Source organism: Nelumbo nucifera, chromosome 7 (assembly GCF_055504915.1).
Source record: "Nelumbo nucifera cultivar China Antique chromosome 7, China Antique-T2T, whole genome shotgun sequence".
Classification (NCBI taxonomy): domain Eukaryota; kingdom Viridiplantae; phylum Streptophyta; class Magnoliopsida; order Proteales; family Nelumbonaceae; genus Nelumbo; species Nelumbo nucifera.
Window position 1 is genome coordinate 34,367,506 of NC_142655.1, and position 21,972 is coordinate 34,389,477.

Here is a 21,972-nt window from a genome sequence, read left to right on the forward strand (position 1 = left end):
AGAGGTTTGGGGCTGGGAAGACTAAAATTATTCAACAAGGAACTCTTAGGGAAATGGCTGTGGAGATTTGGGCAAGAGGGAGAGAGGGAGGAATTATGGAGGGTAGTGGTTGGGAAATATGGGTTGGTGAGGTTCATATGGGATAAGTGTATGGAAGGGAATTATGAAATTTAATCAGGACTTCATAAGTTTAGTTAAACTTAAAGTGGGGGAAGAGGTTAGGATAAGGTTTTGGGAAGATGAGTAGCTTGGGGTTGGAAAACTGTGTGAGGTGTGTCCCAGGCTTTATAAGTTGACAGACCACAGACCAGCAAGTAACTATTGATCAGTGCTATGGGTGGAGAGGGGAGCAAGTGATTTGGAACCAAGAAGTGGAAGAGTGTATTCTGCTACTGGAAAAGTTACAAGATACAAATATATCCAGAGCTACAGCAGATGGATTATGGTGGAAAGAATGCAGAGATTGAAGATTTTCAGTTAAATCTTTCTACAATGCTTTGATTAGAGATAGTAGGGAGTCAGACCAGATCAAGGGTGTGTGGGGAAACCCAGTGCCCCCAAGGGTAGAAGCTTTTGCTTGGTTGGTGGCACATGACAGCATCCTTACATTAGATCACTTGAATTCCGAAGGCATACATTTAGAAGACTGCTGCTATATGTGCAATCAAGAGGAAGAAACAGTTCTTCATCCCTTCCTCTCATGTAGTGTGGTAGATTTTATCTGGAAATTCTTCTCTCTCCTGTTTGGAGAGAATGTATTTCTCCCTTCAGTTCCAGTAGAGATTTTCTCCAAATGACTGAAAATCAGAGGAAGTAAGAAAGCTAAAATCCTATGGAGTTGCATCCCATTCGCAGTATGCTGGACCATTTGGAAAGAAAGAAACAGAAGGGTGTTCGAGGACAAGAATAAAAGCATTGAGTGTTTGATAGCAGGAGTGGGTAATCTGATTTCAGCTTGGGTTCTCAGCCTTCCAGAGTTTGACCAAGTGAGCAAATCTGATCTGTTAGGAAATTTCTGGGGCACCTTGGATCTGAATCCTTGTAGTTTTGATTCTTTGTCTGTTTGAGCTGATCTGTATTTGGCTTGTGAACATGACAACCATCATGTTGAGATGTACTGCTTCTTTTTTAAATTTAATAAAATTTCCTTTTTATCCTTCAAAAAAAAAAAATCCTACCAATGCTTATCTTCTGCATATTTCCTTCTCAAGGACCTTCTCTCCTCTGCTTTTATTTTCAATTACAATTCTTCTTGCCCTGTCCACTTGAACATCTTCCTTTGCTGAAGCTTTCTGTTCATTACCCTTCTCAACAGTTCTTTGATGTTGATAAAGCCTCTCATTGGTCATCATGCCTTCAAAGACTTTTCTTGACATTTACACTATCTCCTTATAGTTAGAATGAATTAAGTCTAGAAGAGACCAGATATGTTACATCTTTTCTGACAGGCCTTAATGTCACAGATGCTGATAGACTGCCATCTCTCGAGGATTTATCAACCTTACTGGGTTAACCTTAGACTTAAAAAGTCTTGGAAAATAGGCATTCATAATTTTTGAGTATTTCATTAGTGTTTGTGGTTGGATTGACACTAGTTCAGTCCTAGTTTAGAAACAAGAAAGAAAGAGAGAAAGAAGAAGAGAAATAAGAGATGAGGGAAAGAAAGGGTTTGGCCAGAGAGAAAAATCATCTACTCTCAGCCGACCCACCTTGTATTTATAACTTATCCATTAGGATTCAAAAGACAATTATGTCCCTCATTAAGTATGGGACACACGACTTAAACACAGATAAAATAGACAACTCACTTTAAATTAAATGACAAAAAGATGAAACTACCCCTTATTCTGCCGACTCTAACAATTAGGATCTGTGATAGTAAGTGTTGTAACATATCTATTATGTTCCTTGATATTGTTATGATTATAATGTCCCAAACTAAAATCTTGTTTCCTTCTATTATGTTTTATCTATTACTTGTTTGAGGTTTTGATCTAATTTAATAATTTTTGTAGAAAGGGACATCACTCTTGTATTTTATGTTCACTGACATAGGATAATAATTATTTCCAGGCTGTAAACCAATTATGTGGTCATTTTGAAGCTTATAGAGATATTCCAAAGATTACTGAGCTTAGGGAAAAATTCAAGAACATCAAGCAAATACTCAAATCTCATGTATTCTCTGATTTCTCAAGGTATGTTAGTTTAAAACTTCTATATCTATAACCCTTTCTCCAACCACCATTTAGGTACCTCATTATTTTAAAAACATGCCAAGGTTTTATTGTAATTTATACATCATTCTAGCATTAATTTTATCCATTGGAACACTGAAACTATATGAACTTAACTGTCAAATTTATCATTTCCCTTTTTGTTCTTTTCTTTTTCTATTTTTGGATCAGTAACAATAAACTTTATTCATTGTAAAAGAATGTATAAGCTGTACAACAAGTGCCAAATACGAACAACCACCCCATCCCTGGTAGCCGCAAGCACACCTCACCCCCTTCCCCCCAATACATATCTATTTTGTTTACCACAAACTTTCTGGCCTGTCTGCCAAGCTGTCCTTCCCTTGGGATATATTGGGTCTGAACCCTCAATTACCTTATCAAGGTCTTTGTCTCTCTTATTGAACTTCTATACCTCCATGATCCTTGATTTTGCATTCAGCAGGCTGTTTACTGTACTGCTAGAATCACTTTCTGCTGAGAAATTGCTGAGATTGGGTGCCAACCTTAATCCATAAAGTAACGTCATCATTTCTTCTTTTAAAGCCTTTTCCTTTCCTATTGCGCCTGAGAATGCCCTTATAACTCCACCAATGCCTGCATTCCTTGAACTTTCCAGGCTACTTGCGTCAAAATTTAGTTTGAGATTGTCTAAATTAGGGGCAGCTGCTAAGAGTAATTAGTCACTATTCTTGCTTCAGTAGAGTAAGCTATGTGGTTCCAGCTCCTCAAAATATTCTCAATAGGAAAGGTTTCCAACTAAAGAAAACTGAAGTATAGGTCAACTGACTGTGATTCTATACTTTGTATTATTCGAATGACATGATGAATGGTCCATTAAAATTGATAGATCTTTTACATTTGTTTAAAATGATTTTCCTGTTGCATCCACATCCATTTGTCCTAGTTTCTTTGTTTCGTTTTTAATTGAAATGTTAAAATGGTATTAGCTTTCATGCTCTTCATAACATCATATTATGATTTTGGCAGCCTGGGTACAGGGAAAGAGACAGAAGAAGCAAACTTACTGCAGCAGCTCTCAGATGCATGCTTAGTAGTTGATGCCTTGGAGCCATCTGTTAGGGAAGAGTTGGTCAGGAATTTTTGCAGCAGGGAGCTTACATCATATCGGCAGATCTTCGAAGGAGCAGGTTTATTTTTTTGGGTTTCGTCATGCATTTTTTCATGGATGAGCTAGGGTTAGCAGTGCAACTCATTTTTATCATTAGTTCTGGAGTTTCTTGATATGTGCTATTTTCTATTAGAACTGGCAAAATTGGATAAGACTGAACGGAGATATGCATGGATTAAGCGTCGTCTGCGCACAAATGAGGAGATATGGAAAATCTTCCCTCCTTCATGGCATGTTGCATATTTGCTTTGCATCCAGTTTTGTAAGTTAACAAGGTTTGTCTTCTTTAGCTTTACATTTTTTCTTGTTAAAAAAATCATTCTAAGGTTATTTGCTCACCTTTCTATGTCATAACATTTACCATTTATGGTATGGAAGCTTCTAGACGTTGAATAATTTGAATTGCTAGTAGGAAAGGTGTCCAGTTATAAAAAGTACACATGACCACTTCTTAAAATGATTTTTTCTGTCCTGGATGTCATTGACTGCATAAATGCTCTTTCCAGTTATAAATGTCCTGTTTTGGCATGCCCATACATGGTTGGAGAAACACAAATATTTTCATCTGTTTCTAGATGCATTTAAGAAGATGTTTTTATATTCTTTATAATGTTATCTACCCATCTTTGCAATTGTCCTATTTATATAGTTTGACAGCATACACAATAAACAAGCATGGTTTTGGTGTTTTACATTCACTAAATTAATTAGAATATGGTTCAAGGCATCTACTTTCTCCCCAGGTCATATAATGCAAACTTTCTTTTGAATAAAACTCTTTAGGATTCTTTTCTGATAATGCTAAGTATAAGGTGATTACAACTGTTCTCAAGACTCTTATACAAGAGTTTGGATGCCCTGTTACTGGGTCCCATGAATCAATATTGTGACAGCCAAACTACTCTCAGAATAGCGCATAATCTAGTTCAATATGTTTGAACAAAGAATATCAAGGTGGATGGGAATTTTATTCATGAGAAGGTTGCTTTTTGAGGAAATTTGTCTACCCTGTTTTGAGGACTGGTGATGAATTAGCTGATGTGTTATACCAAAGCTTTTGATGAAACTTAGTTAACGGAAGTTCTTGATAAGCTGGGCATGTGTATGCACCAGCTTGAGGGGAAGTGTTGTCATATATATATATATATATTACACTAATAGCATCAGTCAGATTACATTGTATCTAATCAATGACATTTATTGTAATCTTATTCTTCCATTCACTTAATTAATAAAACAACTCAAGAAGGGTGTGGCTCTTATTTTTCAAATCTTCTCTTTCTTCTATTTAACTGTTCTTTCTCTTTCTAAACGACCAATCCTAAAATTATTAAACTGTAATAAAGATCTTTTCTGGCCATTCTTGTCCTCAAAATGTGTTCAAGAAGTATTTATCAGTTTGGGTAAGCTTCTTATATTTGATGAGGAAGAATGTTATACAAGGAAACTTTTATTACCTATGAAAACTGAAGAGAGCTGCTTAGCTATATTTGAATTGTGAAGAGTTTCAAATCTATGACAGAAATTCAAGTTTTATATCTGATGAATAATTGCTTTTCTTCTTTATATTAAACATTTCAGCCATGATGCCGTGGTCTGAAGGCCCATCCTTCACCATATGGTATAGCCCATAGGGGTATTTCCTTTTGTTGTTACCATAAGCAATTGGAACTTCCAGGTGAGGCACACCTTGGTGCACAGGCTAGGTGCATTTCAAGGCATGTGCTTCTTTGGAAAGGTGTGTGCCTGTTGCACCTTGTGTGTCAGCTCAGAGTGCACACATTTTTTAAATGCATCATTTTTCGCTATATTTTTTGTGGATTCACATCACTGTAATGGTTTATCAACCTCTAAATTATCTTTTATTGCTGTTCATACACTAGTAGTGGTCTATCAACTTTTAAAATAAATTGAAACAAAATTTTTACAAATATCTGAAGTGTTAATTCTTGCAAACATGGTTTGTATCAATATTGATTAACATTTTACCATGTATAGTTTCAAGAAGTTTTGGAGATATTTTGCTAAGATATTTGGGAAATCTAAAAAATTAGGAAATTTTTCTAGAGACATGGAATTAGTTAATAAACCTTCAAGAGATCATTAAAAGAAATATAATTGCACATTTAAGGCTCAAAACCGTAACAAAGAACTATTTAAATCAAATAGGAAAAATTAAGAGACTAATAGATTTGTTTCTCTTTCTCCCTTTTGGTCTTTAGCCATCTTCTCTTCTTTATATATGCCAATTATTTGCCATTTTAACTTTTGGCTTTATTGTTTCTATATGTTTTGATTAGATTGAGAATACTCTTTTGTAGTTATATACATTTTTCTTTTTCTTTTGAATTAGTGACGCAGTAAGTAAATCATATCAAAGTAGTAAGCCAATTATCCAATCACCAATTCCCTACTGGTTCTTGTAGGAAAATATTTTAAAAAAATTATGATGATTTTAATGAGAAGAAAAACAGCCTTTTGAGAAGAAAGGACTGTTTAGAAAGTTGCAAAATTTCAAAAGAAAGTAGCAGAAATCAGAGTTTAAGAGGAGCGAAGAAGAAGAAGGTGGCGACAACTTGGGTTCAGAGAAAGAGATTTTCGAACATAGTCTCTTCTCTTACTCTTTTAATTCTATTTCATTAAGTTAAACTTTAGTAATTTACAGAGAAGCCTCTAGTTGGGTAGAAAATTAAAAAGACATAATATAAGAAAGAATAAAGCCCAGATTAAGGCCCATTACAACAAAGAACATAAAAGATAAAAAAGGATAAATAGCCTATGGGCCATTCGGCCCATTTTCTCTACACTCCCTCTCAAGCTGAGCATAGATGTTAATCATGCCAAGCTTGCTAGTATCACGCTGAAGTTTATCCTTGGGAATGCCCTTGGTGAGGAAATCAGCTAACTGTCATTCAGAAGTGATGAAAGGTAGACACACTTCTCCAGAAGTCACTCTTTCTCGAATGAAGTGTCTATCAACTTCAATATGCTTAGTTCTATCATGTTACACTGGGTTGTGAGCAATGTTGATGGCGGCCTGATTATCACAGTATAACATCATTGGCTTATCATGCTCAACACCCAGTTCCTCCATTAAGGATCTAAGCCACAATAGTTCAGAAACTCCATGAGCCATGGCTTTGTATTCTGCTTCGGCTGAAGATCGAGCAACAACTGATTGTTTCTTGCTTCTCCAAGAGACAATATTACTTGCCACCAAGCTACAGTACCTAGAGGTAGATCTTCTGTCATCAATGTTTCTAGCCCAGTCAATATCTGTGTAGGCTTCAAGTTTCATATGGCCATGTTTAGCAAATAGAATTCCCTTTCCAGGGGAGCCCTTCAAATAACACAGAATCTGCTCTGCTGCTGCCATGTGAGTATCCCTGGGAGCATGCATGAACTGACTGATGCAATTGACAACATATGCAATGTCTGGCCGAGTCATGCATAGATAAAGAAGTTTTCCAAGTAGTTTTTGGAAGACTCCCTTATCTTCTAACAATATTCCATCTAAAGCAGAGAGTTTATGGCTCATATCGATAGGAGTAGCAACTAGTCTAGCACCCATCTTCCCTGTTTCAGAGAGCAAATCAAGAACATACTTTCTCTGAGAGATAAGAAACCCATCCTTGGATCTAGCAACTTCTATGCCAAGAAAGTATCTCAATTGCTCTAGATCTTTGATCTCAAACTCTGTATGAAAGAAAGATTTGAGATCATTAATCCCTGAGACATCATTACCAGTCACAACAATATCATCAACATACACAATCAGGTAAGCGGTCAAGGATCCTCTCCTCTTCACAAAGAGGGTATGATCAGACTGTGTCTGTACATAGCCAAAGCTAACAAGGGCAGCCCTAAACCTTTCAAACCATGCTCTAGGGGACTGTTTGAGTCCATAAAGAGATTTCTTCAGCCTGCAGACCTTTCCTTTCATATCTGTTTCATACATCCCTAGAGGAAGAGACATATAGACCTCCTCATGTAACTCTCCATTCAGAAATGCATTCTTTACATCCAATGGGTAAAGTGGCCAGTCTGAGTGTGCATCCAAAGATAGCAGAACTCTCACAGAAGTAATCTTGGCAATAGGGGCAAAGGTCTCTAGATAATCAATCCCATATGTCTGTGTATAGCCTTTTGCATCCAGCCTAGCCTTGTACCTTTCAATGGTGCCATCAGCATGATATTTGATAGTAAAAACCCACTTACAACCTACTGGATCCTTCCCTTAAGGCAAATCAACCACTTCCCAGGTGTCATTCTTGTGTAGGGCATCAATTTTTGTTCTCATAGCATCCCTCCATTCTGGAATATTAAGAACTTCTGACACAGACCTGGGAATTGGGTTAGAAGCAACTGAAGAAAGGCAAAATATGAAGGAGAGAACAAACTATAAGAAAGGTGTTTGGAAATGCAATGTGCAGTACACTTCCTTTTTCCTTTCCTAATAGCAATGGGGATATCAAGGTCTGGGAATGATGGCTCCAAAGGGGCTGTAACAGTACTTGTTGTCTCATTTGTAACTGGAAGTGCATGAGGCTCATGTGTTGTAGGGGAAACAATCTGCTCATTTCTGGTTCTCTGCCGTTGGTACAACCAGGGATTAAAAAGAGGGCGATGAGGTAAAGGAGGAGGAATAGGAACACTGGAATGAGAGTGAAGTGACTGATCCTCCCTTGACTCATTTGAAGGAGGAAGAGACTCAACTGGGAGAGGAAGAGGAAGAGCAAACACCTATGACAAATCCTCCCCCTTTGGACAATGTCTCTCCAGAGAAGAACCATAAAAGGAAGAAAGCTCATCAAAGGTGACATCCATTGAGACATACCAAGTGCCAGTCTTCGGATCAAAACAACAGTAACCCTTCTGTGTGGGGGAATAACCAAGGAAGATACACTTGTGGGCTTTTGGTTCAAATTTATGTCTCTGGACACTTGGGATATGTACATAACAAGTGCAGCCAAAGACACAAAGAGGAATAGGAAAAAGATCCTTGTCCGGATGAAGAAGACTGAAGGAAGACTTAAACCCTAAAACCCTGGGTGGCATACGGTTTATAAGGTAGGTAGAAGTGAGAACAACATCACCCCAAAATTTTGTAGGGACATGTGAGGCAAATAGAATACTTCTTGCAACTTCAACAATATGTCTATTTTTTCTTTCAGCAATTCCATTCTGTTTTGGGGTCCTAACACAGGATCTTTGGTGAATAACCCCTAAATCAGTGAGATAGCAGGTCAGGTTTTTCTCAAAATATTCTTTTGCATTGTCGGATGTGAAAATTTTAATTCTGGTATCAAATTAGGTTAGGACAAATTCATGGAATTGCCTCACAAGTCTAGGAACCTCATCATGGGACTTCATAAAAAATATCCAAGTGAACCGAGAAAAGTCATCAATGAACAAGATAAAATATTTGTAGCCACCCATAGAAGGTAAGTGGTTAGGCCCCCACACATCAAAGTGTACAATATTAAAAGGAGAAGATCTTTTATTACTTAGAGGATAACTGTTTCTACAATGTTTTGACAGTTCACAAGACTCACAATGAAGACTGGACAAACTAATTCCCTTAAACAGTTCTGAGAATAAATGACTTAATGCAGAAAAAGAAAGATGACCCAAACGAAAATGACATAACATGACTCGACTGATAGACTCTGTAGATGTAGACCCAAAAGCAGTTTTTCCAGGTTGTTCATGGCACTATCCAGGAGTATCCAGCAGATATATTCCATTTGCTTCACGGCCACTCCCAATCACCTTCAGAGACTCCAGATCCTGAAAAACACAGTAGGAAGGGAAGAAGGTTACACAACAATTTAATGACTTAGCTAGGCTACTTACAGATAATAAGTTTGTATTTAGTCTGGGTACATGAAGAGTAGAAGGGAGAACCAAGGAGTCTGTAGCCTTGATGGTTCCCTTACCAGAGATAAGGGCAAGAGAGTCATCGGCTAGGGTGATTTTTTCACGTCCAGGAAGTAAATCATATGAAACAAACAAAGTAGAAAGGCTGGTCATATGATCAGAAGCACCGGAATCAATAATCTAAGGGATCCTACGGATTACCTGAAAATGGTTGCATGATTGGCAGAAGCCCGTATACCTAAATGAGCAAATGCATAATAGGTTGAATTTCCTGGAGGGTTGGAAGAAAAGGTCACACCCTCTAGGTGACTGATCATCCTCCCAAACTTCTCATATTCTGCCTTCATAGCTACGAACTGCTCACTAGCCGTCATTTCTTTAGTTTGGTATCTGTCACTAATTGGACCAGTAGCAACATTAACACTCCCTGCCTTTATGTTATCAGACTTCTTTTGAAACCGAAGTGGTAGGAGCTCAGGATGCAATTTCCAACACTTGTCTTTAGTGTGTTTTGGCTTTTTACAGTACTCACAGATAATCTCTTTCTTCCCTGAGCTACTTGGAGTCCCTGCAACCCCCTTGGGTTTCACTCCCATATTAGCAAAGTGATCATTTAGACCAGCCCCCTTGGACCTGGACAAGTCTTCTACTTTCTTCACTACTTACCAAGGCATATGCTTGAGATAGTGAGACACTATCCTTGGATAAAATATTTTGCTTTGTAATGTCATACTCCGGTTTTAGCCCTGTCAAGAACTCAAACACCCTGTTTCTCTCAACCAGTTTTCTATAGGTCTCAACACCATTAGTGGTGTCCCAAGCTATAGTTTCTATCAAATCTATTTCTTGCCATAAAGACTTCAGTGTTGAGAAGTATATAGCTAATGGTTTCTCCCCCTGTATCAAATTCTTCACATCACTTCTCAACTTGTAAACCCTGGCCACATTTAATTTTTGGGAATAGGTTTCAGCAACACTATCCCAAATTTCCTTTGCTGAATTCATCCACAAATAGTGATGACTAATCTGTGGTTGCATTGATTTCACAAGCCATCCAATAACAGTATAATTTTCTTGCATCCACTTTTCATATGATGGATCATCTTTCGGAGGAGCCTTTTTGCTCCCGGAGATAAAACCCCATTTGCCTTTACTACAAATATGAATTTTTACTAATTGTGACCAAGCCAGATAATTAGTTCCATCTAGCTTGACTGTGGTCACAGCCAGTAGAAAGTCTATAGAGGCTCCCAGAACTTGTCCGGATTCAGCAATATGCTTGTTTTCAAAGTCTGAGGAGTTCATCTTCTTAAATACTTAAAAAATGACTTCAAACAACTTCGAATAACAACAAATGAAGACAAGACAAAAACTGTGTTGTGAGCCAACCTCTATATAGCCGTACCAGTAACCTACGTCACACCCAGAAGCTAGGAGAAACAGAGAAAACTTAGTCGCTCCTTGTAGACTTCACAGAACACCAATCCACTTGATTCGATCTTCAAGAAGAAGAATGAGAAGGCCTTCAGTCACTGAGCGCCCAGGTCAAACTCCCTGTGGGGCCTGCAATCAGATTTCTCCAAAAAATTAGGGTTTCGGGCAACACACTTGAATCTGTCAAGAGGACGACAAAACCAGTCCCCTTCTCTCTAGAAACCACTAACAATTGGGCTGAAATAGGTTTCTTTAACTATTCATACGATTCAGTTCTCCATACACACTGTGTATGGGAAAAATGGTGAAAAAAAGGGAAAAACGAGCTTGCTTTGATACCATGAAGAAAAACAGCCTTTTGAGAAGAAATGACTGTTTAGAAAGTTGCAAAAGTTCAAAAGAAAGTAGCAGAAATCAGAGTTGAGAGAAGAAGAAGAAGGTGACGGCAACTTGGGTTCAGAGAGAGAGATTTTCGAATATAATCTCTTCTCTTAGTCCCTTAATTCTATTTCATTAAGTTAAACTTTAGTAATTTACAGAGAAGCCCCTAGTTGGGCAGAAAATTAAAAAGACATAACATAAGAAAGAATAAAGCCCAGATTAAAGCCCATTACAACAAAGAACATAAAAGATAAAAAAGGATAAACAGCCTATGGGCCATTTGGCCCATCTTCTCTACATAATGAAATACTGAAAAGATTTTAATTGTTTTACAATTTAAAATTTAAAATGTATAGTTTATCAATGAAATCTAAAATATTGCTGGCATGTGGGCAAAATATCGGGGATATTGGAAAAAAAATTCTTGAAGATTTTGTGTCACCACATAGAAAATGGGGATATATTGCCAAATATTGTTGATATTGCGAATGGTGTTTGCGAATAGTATCTCAAATACCAAAATTTCCATTAAAGAAGCAACAAGAATAGTGGGCTAACTAAAGCCCATTTAATTAAATGAAGCGTTCTATTGGTATTCCCTCTCTTTTAAGTTGGAAGGCCAGGTGTCATTGACCTATGAGGAGGAGGTAGTTGCATTGGGTCTCAACTTGTTCCAGATTGTCAATTGCTCATTTATTTTTACAAAGTTCTAGTTAAGTTTGTCATTAAAAAGAACTTAAGATAGGTTGTTTGGTCTGCAACTACAGCTCTGGAGTGTCTGCTCATTGTTTTTTTTTCTTGTATGTCTCTGTTTGATGTGTAACATCATTTTCACTTGTATTTGTCGAAACCATTTTTGTTATACAAATGAAAATGTATTCTACACATTTGTATAGTGAAATGTATTCTTCACATTTGTATAGTGAAGAGCTAAGTTATTTTGGGGCTAGCTTTACCTTGGGAGATTGTAATTTTGTATGTAAACTTGTGTAGGGATGTTTTATGGGTTGGGTTGCCTCTGGCCTCCTATTGCTAGTATCAGGTCTTGCTTCTAGTATATTACCCTCGTTATTAATAAAAAGTTTTTCTTTATTGATAAATAAAGGTTCTAAGGAAGTGCTTCTCCTTTTATGAAATAATATGATTGAATGGGTTGAGTAGGAGGAGCTTTTGGTGATGTTATCATGCAGGTCTATAGGATTTTTGTTGTAAAGGTTTACTATACAATGTATTCATTCCTAAGATTTAATTATTTTTCCAAGTGATTAAAATGAACAAATTTATTGCTTCTGAATTTTCAGGGCCCAACTTGAGGAGATCCTTGATAATCTTAAAGAAAAGCCAGATGTCGGGACATTATTGATGGTATGTTTGGGCATTTGAAACAACTGTCATGTAAAAGCCTATTAGCAATATTTTCTGTATTTGTAGTTCCACATGTTCTTGAGAAACAGAAAGGCTGAAAATGGTTATATCTAAAGTAGCTTTGTTCTAAATAGGAAAAAAATATTTTCTTTATTATTTCTTCTTTTTTAATGAATATTTCACTAATTATAATGATCTATACAATGCAAAATTTACGTGGTTTAGCTTGCAAGCAAATCCTGTGTGCTCAAAATTGGATAGATTTTTGGTGAAAGTAGAGTGGAAGGATTAATTTTGTTTGTTGTTATTCAAAGCACTGGCTAGAACAACTTCGAATGATTTGGCTCTTAATTTTTGCAACTAGAGGAACTTACAATGGGTCCCCTCACCTTTAGGTTTGAAAATGTTGTGAAATTGTTTGAAAACCATTTCATAAAGACTTAAACTTATTAGAACATTTATCTTTTTAAGCCTATTTTAGATTTTCCTTACTATTTGTATGTATATAATTTATAATATAGGATATGGCAGAGGCACATACTTTAAACTTCTTGAAATGCCAAAGTGTGCAATGCCCAAGCCTCTGTAGGATACTTAATTCTCTTAGTGACACCTTTTCAATAATGAGGGGATATCTTCTGCTTGGTTGGTAGATAAACTAAAATTGCCATAAAGACCATTACTGTAGAAAAGAATTACTATGTAAAGGATGTGGCACCTATGTTACATGCAAGGTCCTTTCTGTCCTGGAAGCATGCTATTTTAAACATCATATTTCAAATATAATTGGTTGAGTTTTCTCTTTTTATTTATTTGTAAATAGTTTTTGAGTCTGGTAAAATTTGTATAAAAGCAGTTTCCTTAACAGATCATTATGTACATCCATCTTACAATTATGCCATTATGGATCAAATTTGTTTCATATTGGTGATCTTTGTTTGTTGACCATTCTAGGCATTACAAAGGACTCTTGAATTTGAGGAGGAGTTGGCAGAGAAGTTCAGTGGAGGAACCCGGAATAAAGAAACAGGGAGCAACACTGAGGAAATGGATAAGGGCGAGAATGAGAATCCAACTGTATTGGATATTCGTAGAAAATATGAAAAAAAGCTTGCAGCACACCAAGGAACCGAAACTGAAGTATGTATTATATTTTTCTTTGGTTCATTTGTGGGAATCAAGTTTTCCTTGGATTTAAATGCTTATTTTACATACTGTAATGGCAGGGAAAAGATGGACATAGAGATCTGTCAGTGCCTGGTGCTGGGGTATTTTTTCCAATTCTGAGTTTGTTTTGTCTATTTTTTTATACCTTTTACAAGCATCTATTGCACTTCCAGATAGATCACATGGATGATTAGCCAATGCAAAATTACATATTTTACATGTGTATTGGGAACAATCATTCTGTTTGATATATCCAGCACGTATGAGCCAAATTGATCCTATTAGGTTGTCATACATGTTTGATCTTTCATGCTCTGTTTGGACATCCAAAAGAGAAGAAGGGGGATGGAGGCTGTCATCCATGTGTGTTGGTTGATGGGATTCTATGCTCATATTATCATCTGTCACATGGGCCTCCAAGATGAGATCCACCAGAGGGTGGCACATGCCCCCCACATCTAGAGATTGTCATTTTTATTATATGTTTTTGTTTTTTCTTGGTTTCTTTTATGCTTCTTTTGGAGGCATCTGTGATTTTCTTCTTTAATTTTAGTCCTATTTTTGAAGTTATATCTCCTCAGAAGTATCTGTTTTCATTTATTTGACAGTTCAACTTCCGGGGCATTATTTCATCATGCTTTGAACCTCACATGACAGTGTATGTAGAATTAGAGGAGAAAAGTCTTATGGAGCATATGGAGAAACTTGTTCAGGTATATTGGTATTTGTGGATAACTGCAGCAATAAATGCATTGCTTGGTTTCATGGTTTCCACAGACTGAAACTTACTAGCCTAGTTTTAACAGGAGGAAAGCTGGGACATTGAGGAGGGAAGTCAGACTAATATTTTATCAAGTAGCATGCAGGTAATGTAAAATTGCTCTTAATTGTGGTTTTTTACTTTCTGCAGTCTTCCCCCTCCATCCCCTCCCACTTTTCTTTCTTGATGAAAGATTTTTTGTATGGACAATGCTGAAAAAGTAGTGGGCATAAAGGTTTCTTGGGACATGGCACCTGATACTGATTGCTCAGAATGTCCACCTCTACCCATTTGCAACACCAACCTCTTTGTTTGATTTTTTTACCTATAATTCTATATTAATACAAAATGGTTGGTGATACATTCAAGAACTATTTATGACTTGGAGAACTTAGGTGGTGTTCAGTAAATCTGTGTTCTGACCTTTTGGAAATAAAAAAAAAAAAACAAAAAGCTTTGAGCTCAAACCATGGAAAATTTGGAGAACTCTAGAAAAGATTGAGCTCAAACCATGTATAATTTGCTTTTTGCTTTTGCCGCTCGCTGAATGTAATGAAGTTGTTAGGTAATCTGAATGCCGTGATTTCTGAGAATGGTTTAAAATGTCCCTAATATCCCTAATATTTCCATTTCCATGGGTAGCAATGTGAAATTTTACTGGAATCAACATATTCCTCAATGAACACTACAAGCACTATGTGGAGTACAAGAGATAGTTTCCACGACATATTTCCATTTCCACTTTCGTGGGTAGCAACATGAAGTTTTAATGAAATTGACATATTCCCCAGTGAACACTACCCGCACAATGTGGAGTACAAGAGGTAGTACTATAACATAGGTTTGTGACAATATTGTAGGTATGTGGAGTAACAATGTTATTGCCCACCATTTGTAACATTTGTTCCTTGTGGGGATTGTTTGGACTTATTGTAGTATCAAATTTTAGTTCTTTTTAATAAAATTCTCAGTTTTTTGCTGGTCAAAAAAAAAAAAACAATGTTATTGCTCACCTAACTTTGAGTTAAATATTAGTTTTGTTTGTGTAATAGATTATTTAGTTGATCTATTACAACCATTTACATTTTCTATGAGTTATTTTTTTTAACTCATTCTATCGTGAAGTTCTGCATCTTAAAGGTTAGAAGGGCAACTTCAAAATGTATTCTTTTGTCTATGACTTTAGTTTCTTAGCTTTGTTTAGTGATTTACAAGATAATAATTTAAAATGGTGTGTCTATGCTTCTTTTATCGTTTCATAACATATCATTCTATATTTTTACATATTTAACAATATTTTCACCATGTCTATAATTTTTACAATATTCCCATATGATATTTCCAACATGTTTCTTATATTTAGATGACTGATACCGACATTTTAAACCTTGCTTCAGAGAAATGTCTGTTTACAATTTTCCCCTTGATTGAATCTGTTCTGTATTTCATGATGTTATTAACTTAATGCCACTGAACATCATAACTATTGCTTATAGATATATAATTTCAATAACATAATGAATAAGTTGAAAACAATAAATGATAACAAATATTCTATAATATTAACATGACTTAGCTTAGCAAGGGGTGCATGAGGCTGCATCTCGCATCTCTCTGTGGGAAGCCTCATTGTATAAGTTACTGTTATGATTATTTAATAGAACTTTTCTTTACTTATAAAAAGACAAATATTTTTAAATTCAAAAAATAAATAGAATATGAACAGAAATTTGTAAAATATATAAAATGAATATATAAGCACAATATAATTATGTAAGTAGATACATAATCAAATTTTTATACATATATTATCAGTTAATTTATACATACAGAAAGAATTTTATATGCACATATACATATAAACAGATTATTTGCATAGTATTTTGACAAACAATAACACATTTTGCAAACAATTATGATACTAGCGGAGGGCCCCTGCATGGAATTGTAACATTGCTATTTGCTTCATTAAAAAAGATAATGGTTTCTTAATAAGAAACTTGCAATTATAAGTACTCAAGTCTTGAAACTCATATAAAGACTTAAAAGAGATCATCATGTGCTTGTTTTTTAAATATTGCTTCAGCAAAGCATCTCATGTAAAATAACACGATCATTCAATGATAGTTCTGAGTTCTACTTCATAGCTGTCCTTTGTTTCACATTGAGAACTCCTTTCAGAAAATGGAGTCCAAAGTTCTGCTTTGAGACGGAGCTAAAGATACATGCAATCAAAGAAAGAGACAAAGTAGACTGCCTTGTAAGAAAATTAAAAAAAACACTGCACAAGAAAACCCAAAGAAAAAACAAAAGGGAAAAAATAAAATGGTGGTGAACCCTAGACTGTTTTGGAGGATTTTGAAGAAGACCAAACACAAAAAAGCAAAACAAAACAAAAGTAGAAAATGAAGAAAAAGGAACATACCACACATGCTTGAATAAAGCCCACAGTAGAAGAAACCTTTGAATAGTGAAAATCCAAAAGCATAAAAACCATGGTTTTTGAACCACCGTTGACCCGGATGGATGGACATTTTGGCTTGGGAACCATCTAGGCAACCGGTTCCGTTTTACTCCAATCCTGGTCCCTGGCCAATAACCATTGAATCGGTTAACAAATCATTGACCCAGGCGGTCTAACCGTTGACCCGTTCAATGGTTTTTGGCCGTTTTTTTTTATATTTTTAATTGGGAACCATCTAGGCAACCGGTTCCGTTTTATTCCAATCCCGGTTCCTGGCCAAAAACCGTTGAATCAGTCAACGACCCATTGACCCGAGCGATCGAACTATCGACCCGTTGATCCGTTCAATGGTTTTTGGTCGCTTTTTGTTTTTTTTTTTTAATTTTTGTTGTTAGAACGGGCTGTCCATTCGAACCGGATGGTCGAAATGTTAACCCGAAAACCGGTGGCCAGAACGATTCCGTTTTTGGTCATATGAGTCACACGCTCGAATGACATAACACGTATGATACTGCTTAATGGACCTCACACACTCAATTTTTTGCCTATAATTTTTGTTGTCAGAACGGGCCCGTCCGTTTTTTATTTATTTATTTTAATTGGAAACCATCTAGGCAAATGATTATGGTTTTCCCCAATCTCGGTCCATGGCCAAAAACCGTTGAATTGGTCAATGACCCATTGACCCGAGTGGTTGAACCGTCAACTCGTTGACCCATTCAATGGTTTTTGGATGTTTTTAATTTTTTTTAATTTTTGTTGTTAGAACAGGTTGTGCGTTCCAACCGGATAGTTGAATCGTCGACCCAAAAACCAGTGGCTAAATCGGTTCCACTTTCGGTCGTATGAGTCACACGCTCGAATGACATAACACGTATGATACTACTCAATGGACCTCACTGAATTTTTTGCCTGTAATTTTTGTTGTCAGAACGGTCCATCCGTTCAAACTGGACGATTGAACCGTCAAACCGAAAACCGGTGGCTAGAATGGTTACATAATTTTTTGCTTGTAATTTTTGTTGTCAGAATGGACCGTCCGTTCGAATTGGATGGTCAAACCATCGGTTGTCAGAATGGGCCGTCCGTTTGAACCGGACGGTCGAACCTTATGTTTCAATGAAGAATCTTATATATATAAAGGGAAATACTGCCATTTGGCGAAAGGGGAGACCACCCCTTTCCCTTTAATATATATATAAGATTATTGACTATACTTTACATAAATATCAGAAAAAGAAACAAGAAAATAAAATAAAAATAGATTGCAAACTTCTATCTAGTGAATGGAAGTCTATTTGTATGTGAAAAGTATAAACCATTTAACATTGTAGAAATGTTGGGCTGGATGGACCATAATTTAGATCAGCTCTATGTTTATTGTTTTTTGAGTTAATGGGCCTGTTAACCTGTTTTCTTTAGAAGCAGGTTGGAGAGAGAGTATGTTGACTCTTCTCCTTCTCCTTCTCCTCTCTTCTATTCTCTTGCTCTCTTGCTCTCATACTTTTTCTTTGCTGTATTTTCTGATTAAACAAAAGAATTAATTGTTGGTTAGTTTTCTTCTTGGTATCAAAGCAATACAACTACCATTTTTCTTTTCTTTTTAATCCCATACACATCCACAATGTGTATGGAGAATTGAATGGTTGATTGATTAGAGAAGATAATCAACCTAGTTGGTAGAGGATTTTAAGAGAAAAGAAGTGTTCAGACTAGTGCCGAAGACAGTTCTTGGAGTTCTTGTCTAAAACCCTAGCTAACTGGAGATTTTAGAATTAAGGATCCCAGAGGGGGTTCCAACCCACTGCTCAAGGCTTGAAGGGTTTCTTTCTGATCCCTATACAGATCAATCCAATTAGAATTGAATTCTGGAAGTCCTATAAGGGGCAGCTTGGTTTTTCTGTTTTCTCCCGGGTTGCCTGGTATGGTGAACTCACAGTTCGGGGATCCTGTTGAGGTCAGTAGCAGTTATCTTTTTCAGTCATTCTTATTTACTATTTGAAGATTGTTCCTTGAAGTTTTAGAAGTAATGGAGCACTTTGAAGTAGAGATCAAGCAGAGCTCAAAGTTCAAACATGTTTTAGGAGCTTCCGTTGATCCTCTACTGGTTGTGACTACAATGAAGCTTGATGGAACCAATTATTTGTCTTGGTCATGGTCAGTGAGAATATATGTTTGTAGTAGAGGAAAGAGGGATATATCTCCGCTAGTAAGAAGAAACCTAAGGAAGATGATTCCTCCTACAGGAAGTGGATACAAGAAAATTATACTGGTATTGGTTGGTTGGTGAACTTAATGCAGCCTCATATTAGCCAACATTACTTGTGGGTAAATTCTGAGAAGGGGATTTGGGATAGTGTTGCAAAGACATACTCCTAGAAATTGAATGGGGCTAGAGCATATAAGCTGAAAAATGATGTTTGATGGAGGTAAATGTTTGGGACAGTAAAAAGGATGTTGAAACATATAGAAGACTTGTGGAAAGAAATAGGGTGTTTGAACAAAAGCCACTATTTCTTCCTGCCTTACAGACCAAACTGTTAGAGAACACCCTAAACCTTCGACACAGAAGACCTCTAAGGGATTCAGAGATTCCTGAATTAATAGACTTAATTCAGACCCTTAAAGGAGCCTACATCCCCCCTCCTATTCTGACACCCGAATCTGGACCCTTCACCTTGCTGGCGAGTTCTCTTCTAAGTCTATGTTCAAGGTTTTGATTCCTGATGAACAACATTCCTCCTTTCCTTTTAAGAAGATCTTGTGTAGCCACATCCCTTCAAGAGTTTGTTTCTTTGTCTGGGAAGCTTGTCTCCATAAATTAAATACTTGTGATCTCTTGCAGAAAAAGTTTTTGGGAAGACTTTCCATCTCTCCTCATGTTTGCATTTTATGCTTCAGTGAAAGTGAATCAGCAGATCACATTTTTCTTCACTGCAAGTTGACCCAAAAGATTTGTTTCCATTTCTTGAAAATGGCAGGTTACAGCTGGGTTGTATCAGAGCACATTATGAACTTTCTGCATCAATGGCACGTAACAAGTTTAAGTAAAAGGGGTAAAGTTTATTGGCAATCAGTGCTACATGCAGTCTTGTGGGGAGTTTGGGATGAAAGAAACAAACGCCTCTTTGGCAACAAATTCAGGCCCCTGGAGGAGTTAATTTCAGACATTACTTACCTTCGCAACCTCTGGACGGTGAACTCAGATCACTTCCAAGGACTCTCAGTCAATGATCTCAATAGAGACGCTTACCCCTTTTTGTTTCTCCTCACCTCCATCAAACATCCTTGAGACATCCCGACCCCATCAGTGAAGGAGTGAGATGACCCTAAACTTCGATGGAAGTGCCTTAGGTAATCCTGGCTTATCTGGTATTGGAGGCACAGTAAGGGATGAAAGGGGCAACGTTTATTGGACTTTCAGCGGTCCAATTGGTTTGGCTGATTCCTCAAAGACTGAAGTGATGGCTGTTCTCACAGGAATCATAATAATATAAAATTTGGGAATCCAGAATTTAATCATTGCAGGTGATTCAGCAAATACTATAAAATGATTAATAGACAGAGGGGGAACATTGGGGATTGAGTCACTATTTGGCAGAGGCTAGGGACTATTTGGACTGTTTAAATGTAAAATTAGTTTGAATTCCTAGGGAACACAATCATACAGTAGATGGCTTAGCCAAATGTGGTGTGCATTTGGAGCATTTGTATAGCGACAAGCTTCCTCCTTTGTAATTTGTAGGGGTTCTTCCCCTGCTTTGTACATCTTCTCATGTACCTCTTCTTCCTTTAATGAATCCTAGTTAAATTTTTCTAAAAAAAAAGAATTCCTTACAGGGTTGAATCTGGAATATGACATTACTAGACAGAACATATTGGCAAAAAATGATGTAACCCTCTCTTAGGCTAATTCCATGGTGAGTAGTGAGGAAAGCAGAAGGCAAGTACAAGTTTAGGGGCAATTTGCATTGATCCAAATATTATGCATTTTTTTTTCTGGTTTAGCATCACGAAATAAAGTTTATGTATGCTTCTTTAACTTGTCCTTGTCTTATGCAGCTATTTTTGGTAATCAGGAGATCCTTGAAGAGATGCAGTGCTTTGACAAAGAGCCAAACCTTATTTAATATGTTCAAGGTAAATTCTTGATTTGCATCGTTTTTGAAGGTATTGAGAGTGGTTTTATGTTACAGCTTTCACTCTAAAATATGGAAGGCATTTTTTATTAAAGCATGACTCCATTCACACATATGAGGTATACATCTAGTAAATACCAAGAATAAGTCGCATGGTACAGCTTTAAGTGTTGGATTGATCACTAAGCTATCCAATGGTGGAAACCTTGTTTGCAAAATCCAGATCATCTAAATCACATGCCTTATATTTCTCAATTATGTGCTTTTCATTGTGGCCTTGCTTGATGAATTCATCTGCTACATATTTTGTCCAAATGGGTTTTTCTTTCTTAGACACTAGCTGTCGTCATCACTCATCACCATGGCTCAAGACCCATCTATATGGCTTCAGCTACATGAATCCTGATTTGCCATTCCGTTCTGTTCAGTGCCATATCTTTCGAATTGCATGATATACTAGATTCTTTTTCTTTTCATGATCATACTTCTTTTTCATTTCTCATTCTTTATATTGTATCATAGTTTTCAAGGCGCCAAGGCAAGCCTAGGCGGTGGATTTTTTCAAGTAAAAATATGTATCCTAGGGTAGTTCCCTAGGTTCCATAATCATATTTCCTTAATAATTATCCATAATTTTCATGAGAAAAGTACAAACTTCATGTTAAAGTATAGAAAATCAACATATTCCAACATATTCATGAGAAAAAAAGAACAAAGAAAAGAAATTTCAAAAAATATAAGGGCTGAACCGCGATTTCTGTTGTAGGAAAAGAAGAAAAGAAAAGGTGGAAGAAGAAAAATTGGTATATAGTATAGACACACTAAATTAGTGAAGAAAAAGAAGTAAATGTGTTGGTTAGACAACATTTTAAGTTCTTCCTTACTTGTTGGTTCAGGTTTTGAAGTCTTTCAGGGTTCAATACAGCATTTAGCAATGTTTTGTGTTGATTAAACCCTAACAAATAAGAAAATAATAAAAAAGAAGTTAGTATATAAACACACAAAATGAATAT

The 21,972-nt window shown here is 36.5% G+C and overlaps 1 protein-coding gene across 1 annotated transcript in view; it reads left to right on the forward strand.

Moving 5' to 3' along the window:
• The window catches only part of HIT1 (Membrane trafficking VPS53 family protein), a 76,214-nt gene that overhangs the window by 35,857 nt on the left and 18,385 nt on the right, over positions 1 to 21,972 (forward strand). The window contains exons 8-16 of the mRNA XM_010260330.3: positions 2,074 to 2,198; positions 3,228 to 3,388; positions 3,503 to 3,644; positions 12,366 to 12,429; positions 13,384 to 13,569; positions 13,656 to 13,697; positions 14,205 to 14,309; positions 14,403 to 14,462; positions 20,883 to 20,960. Coding sequence (XP_010258632.1) covers positions 2,074 to 2,198; positions 3,228 to 3,388; positions 3,503 to 3,644; positions 12,366 to 12,429; positions 13,384 to 13,569; positions 13,656 to 13,697; positions 14,205 to 14,309; positions 14,403 to 14,462; positions 20,883 to 20,960 — 963 coding nt within the window. The remainder of the gene's footprint in view (positions 1 to 2,073; positions 2,199 to 3,227; positions 3,389 to 3,502; positions 3,645 to 12,365; positions 12,430 to 13,383; positions 13,570 to 13,655; positions 13,698 to 14,204; positions 14,310 to 14,402; positions 14,463 to 20,882; positions 20,961 to 21,972) is intronic.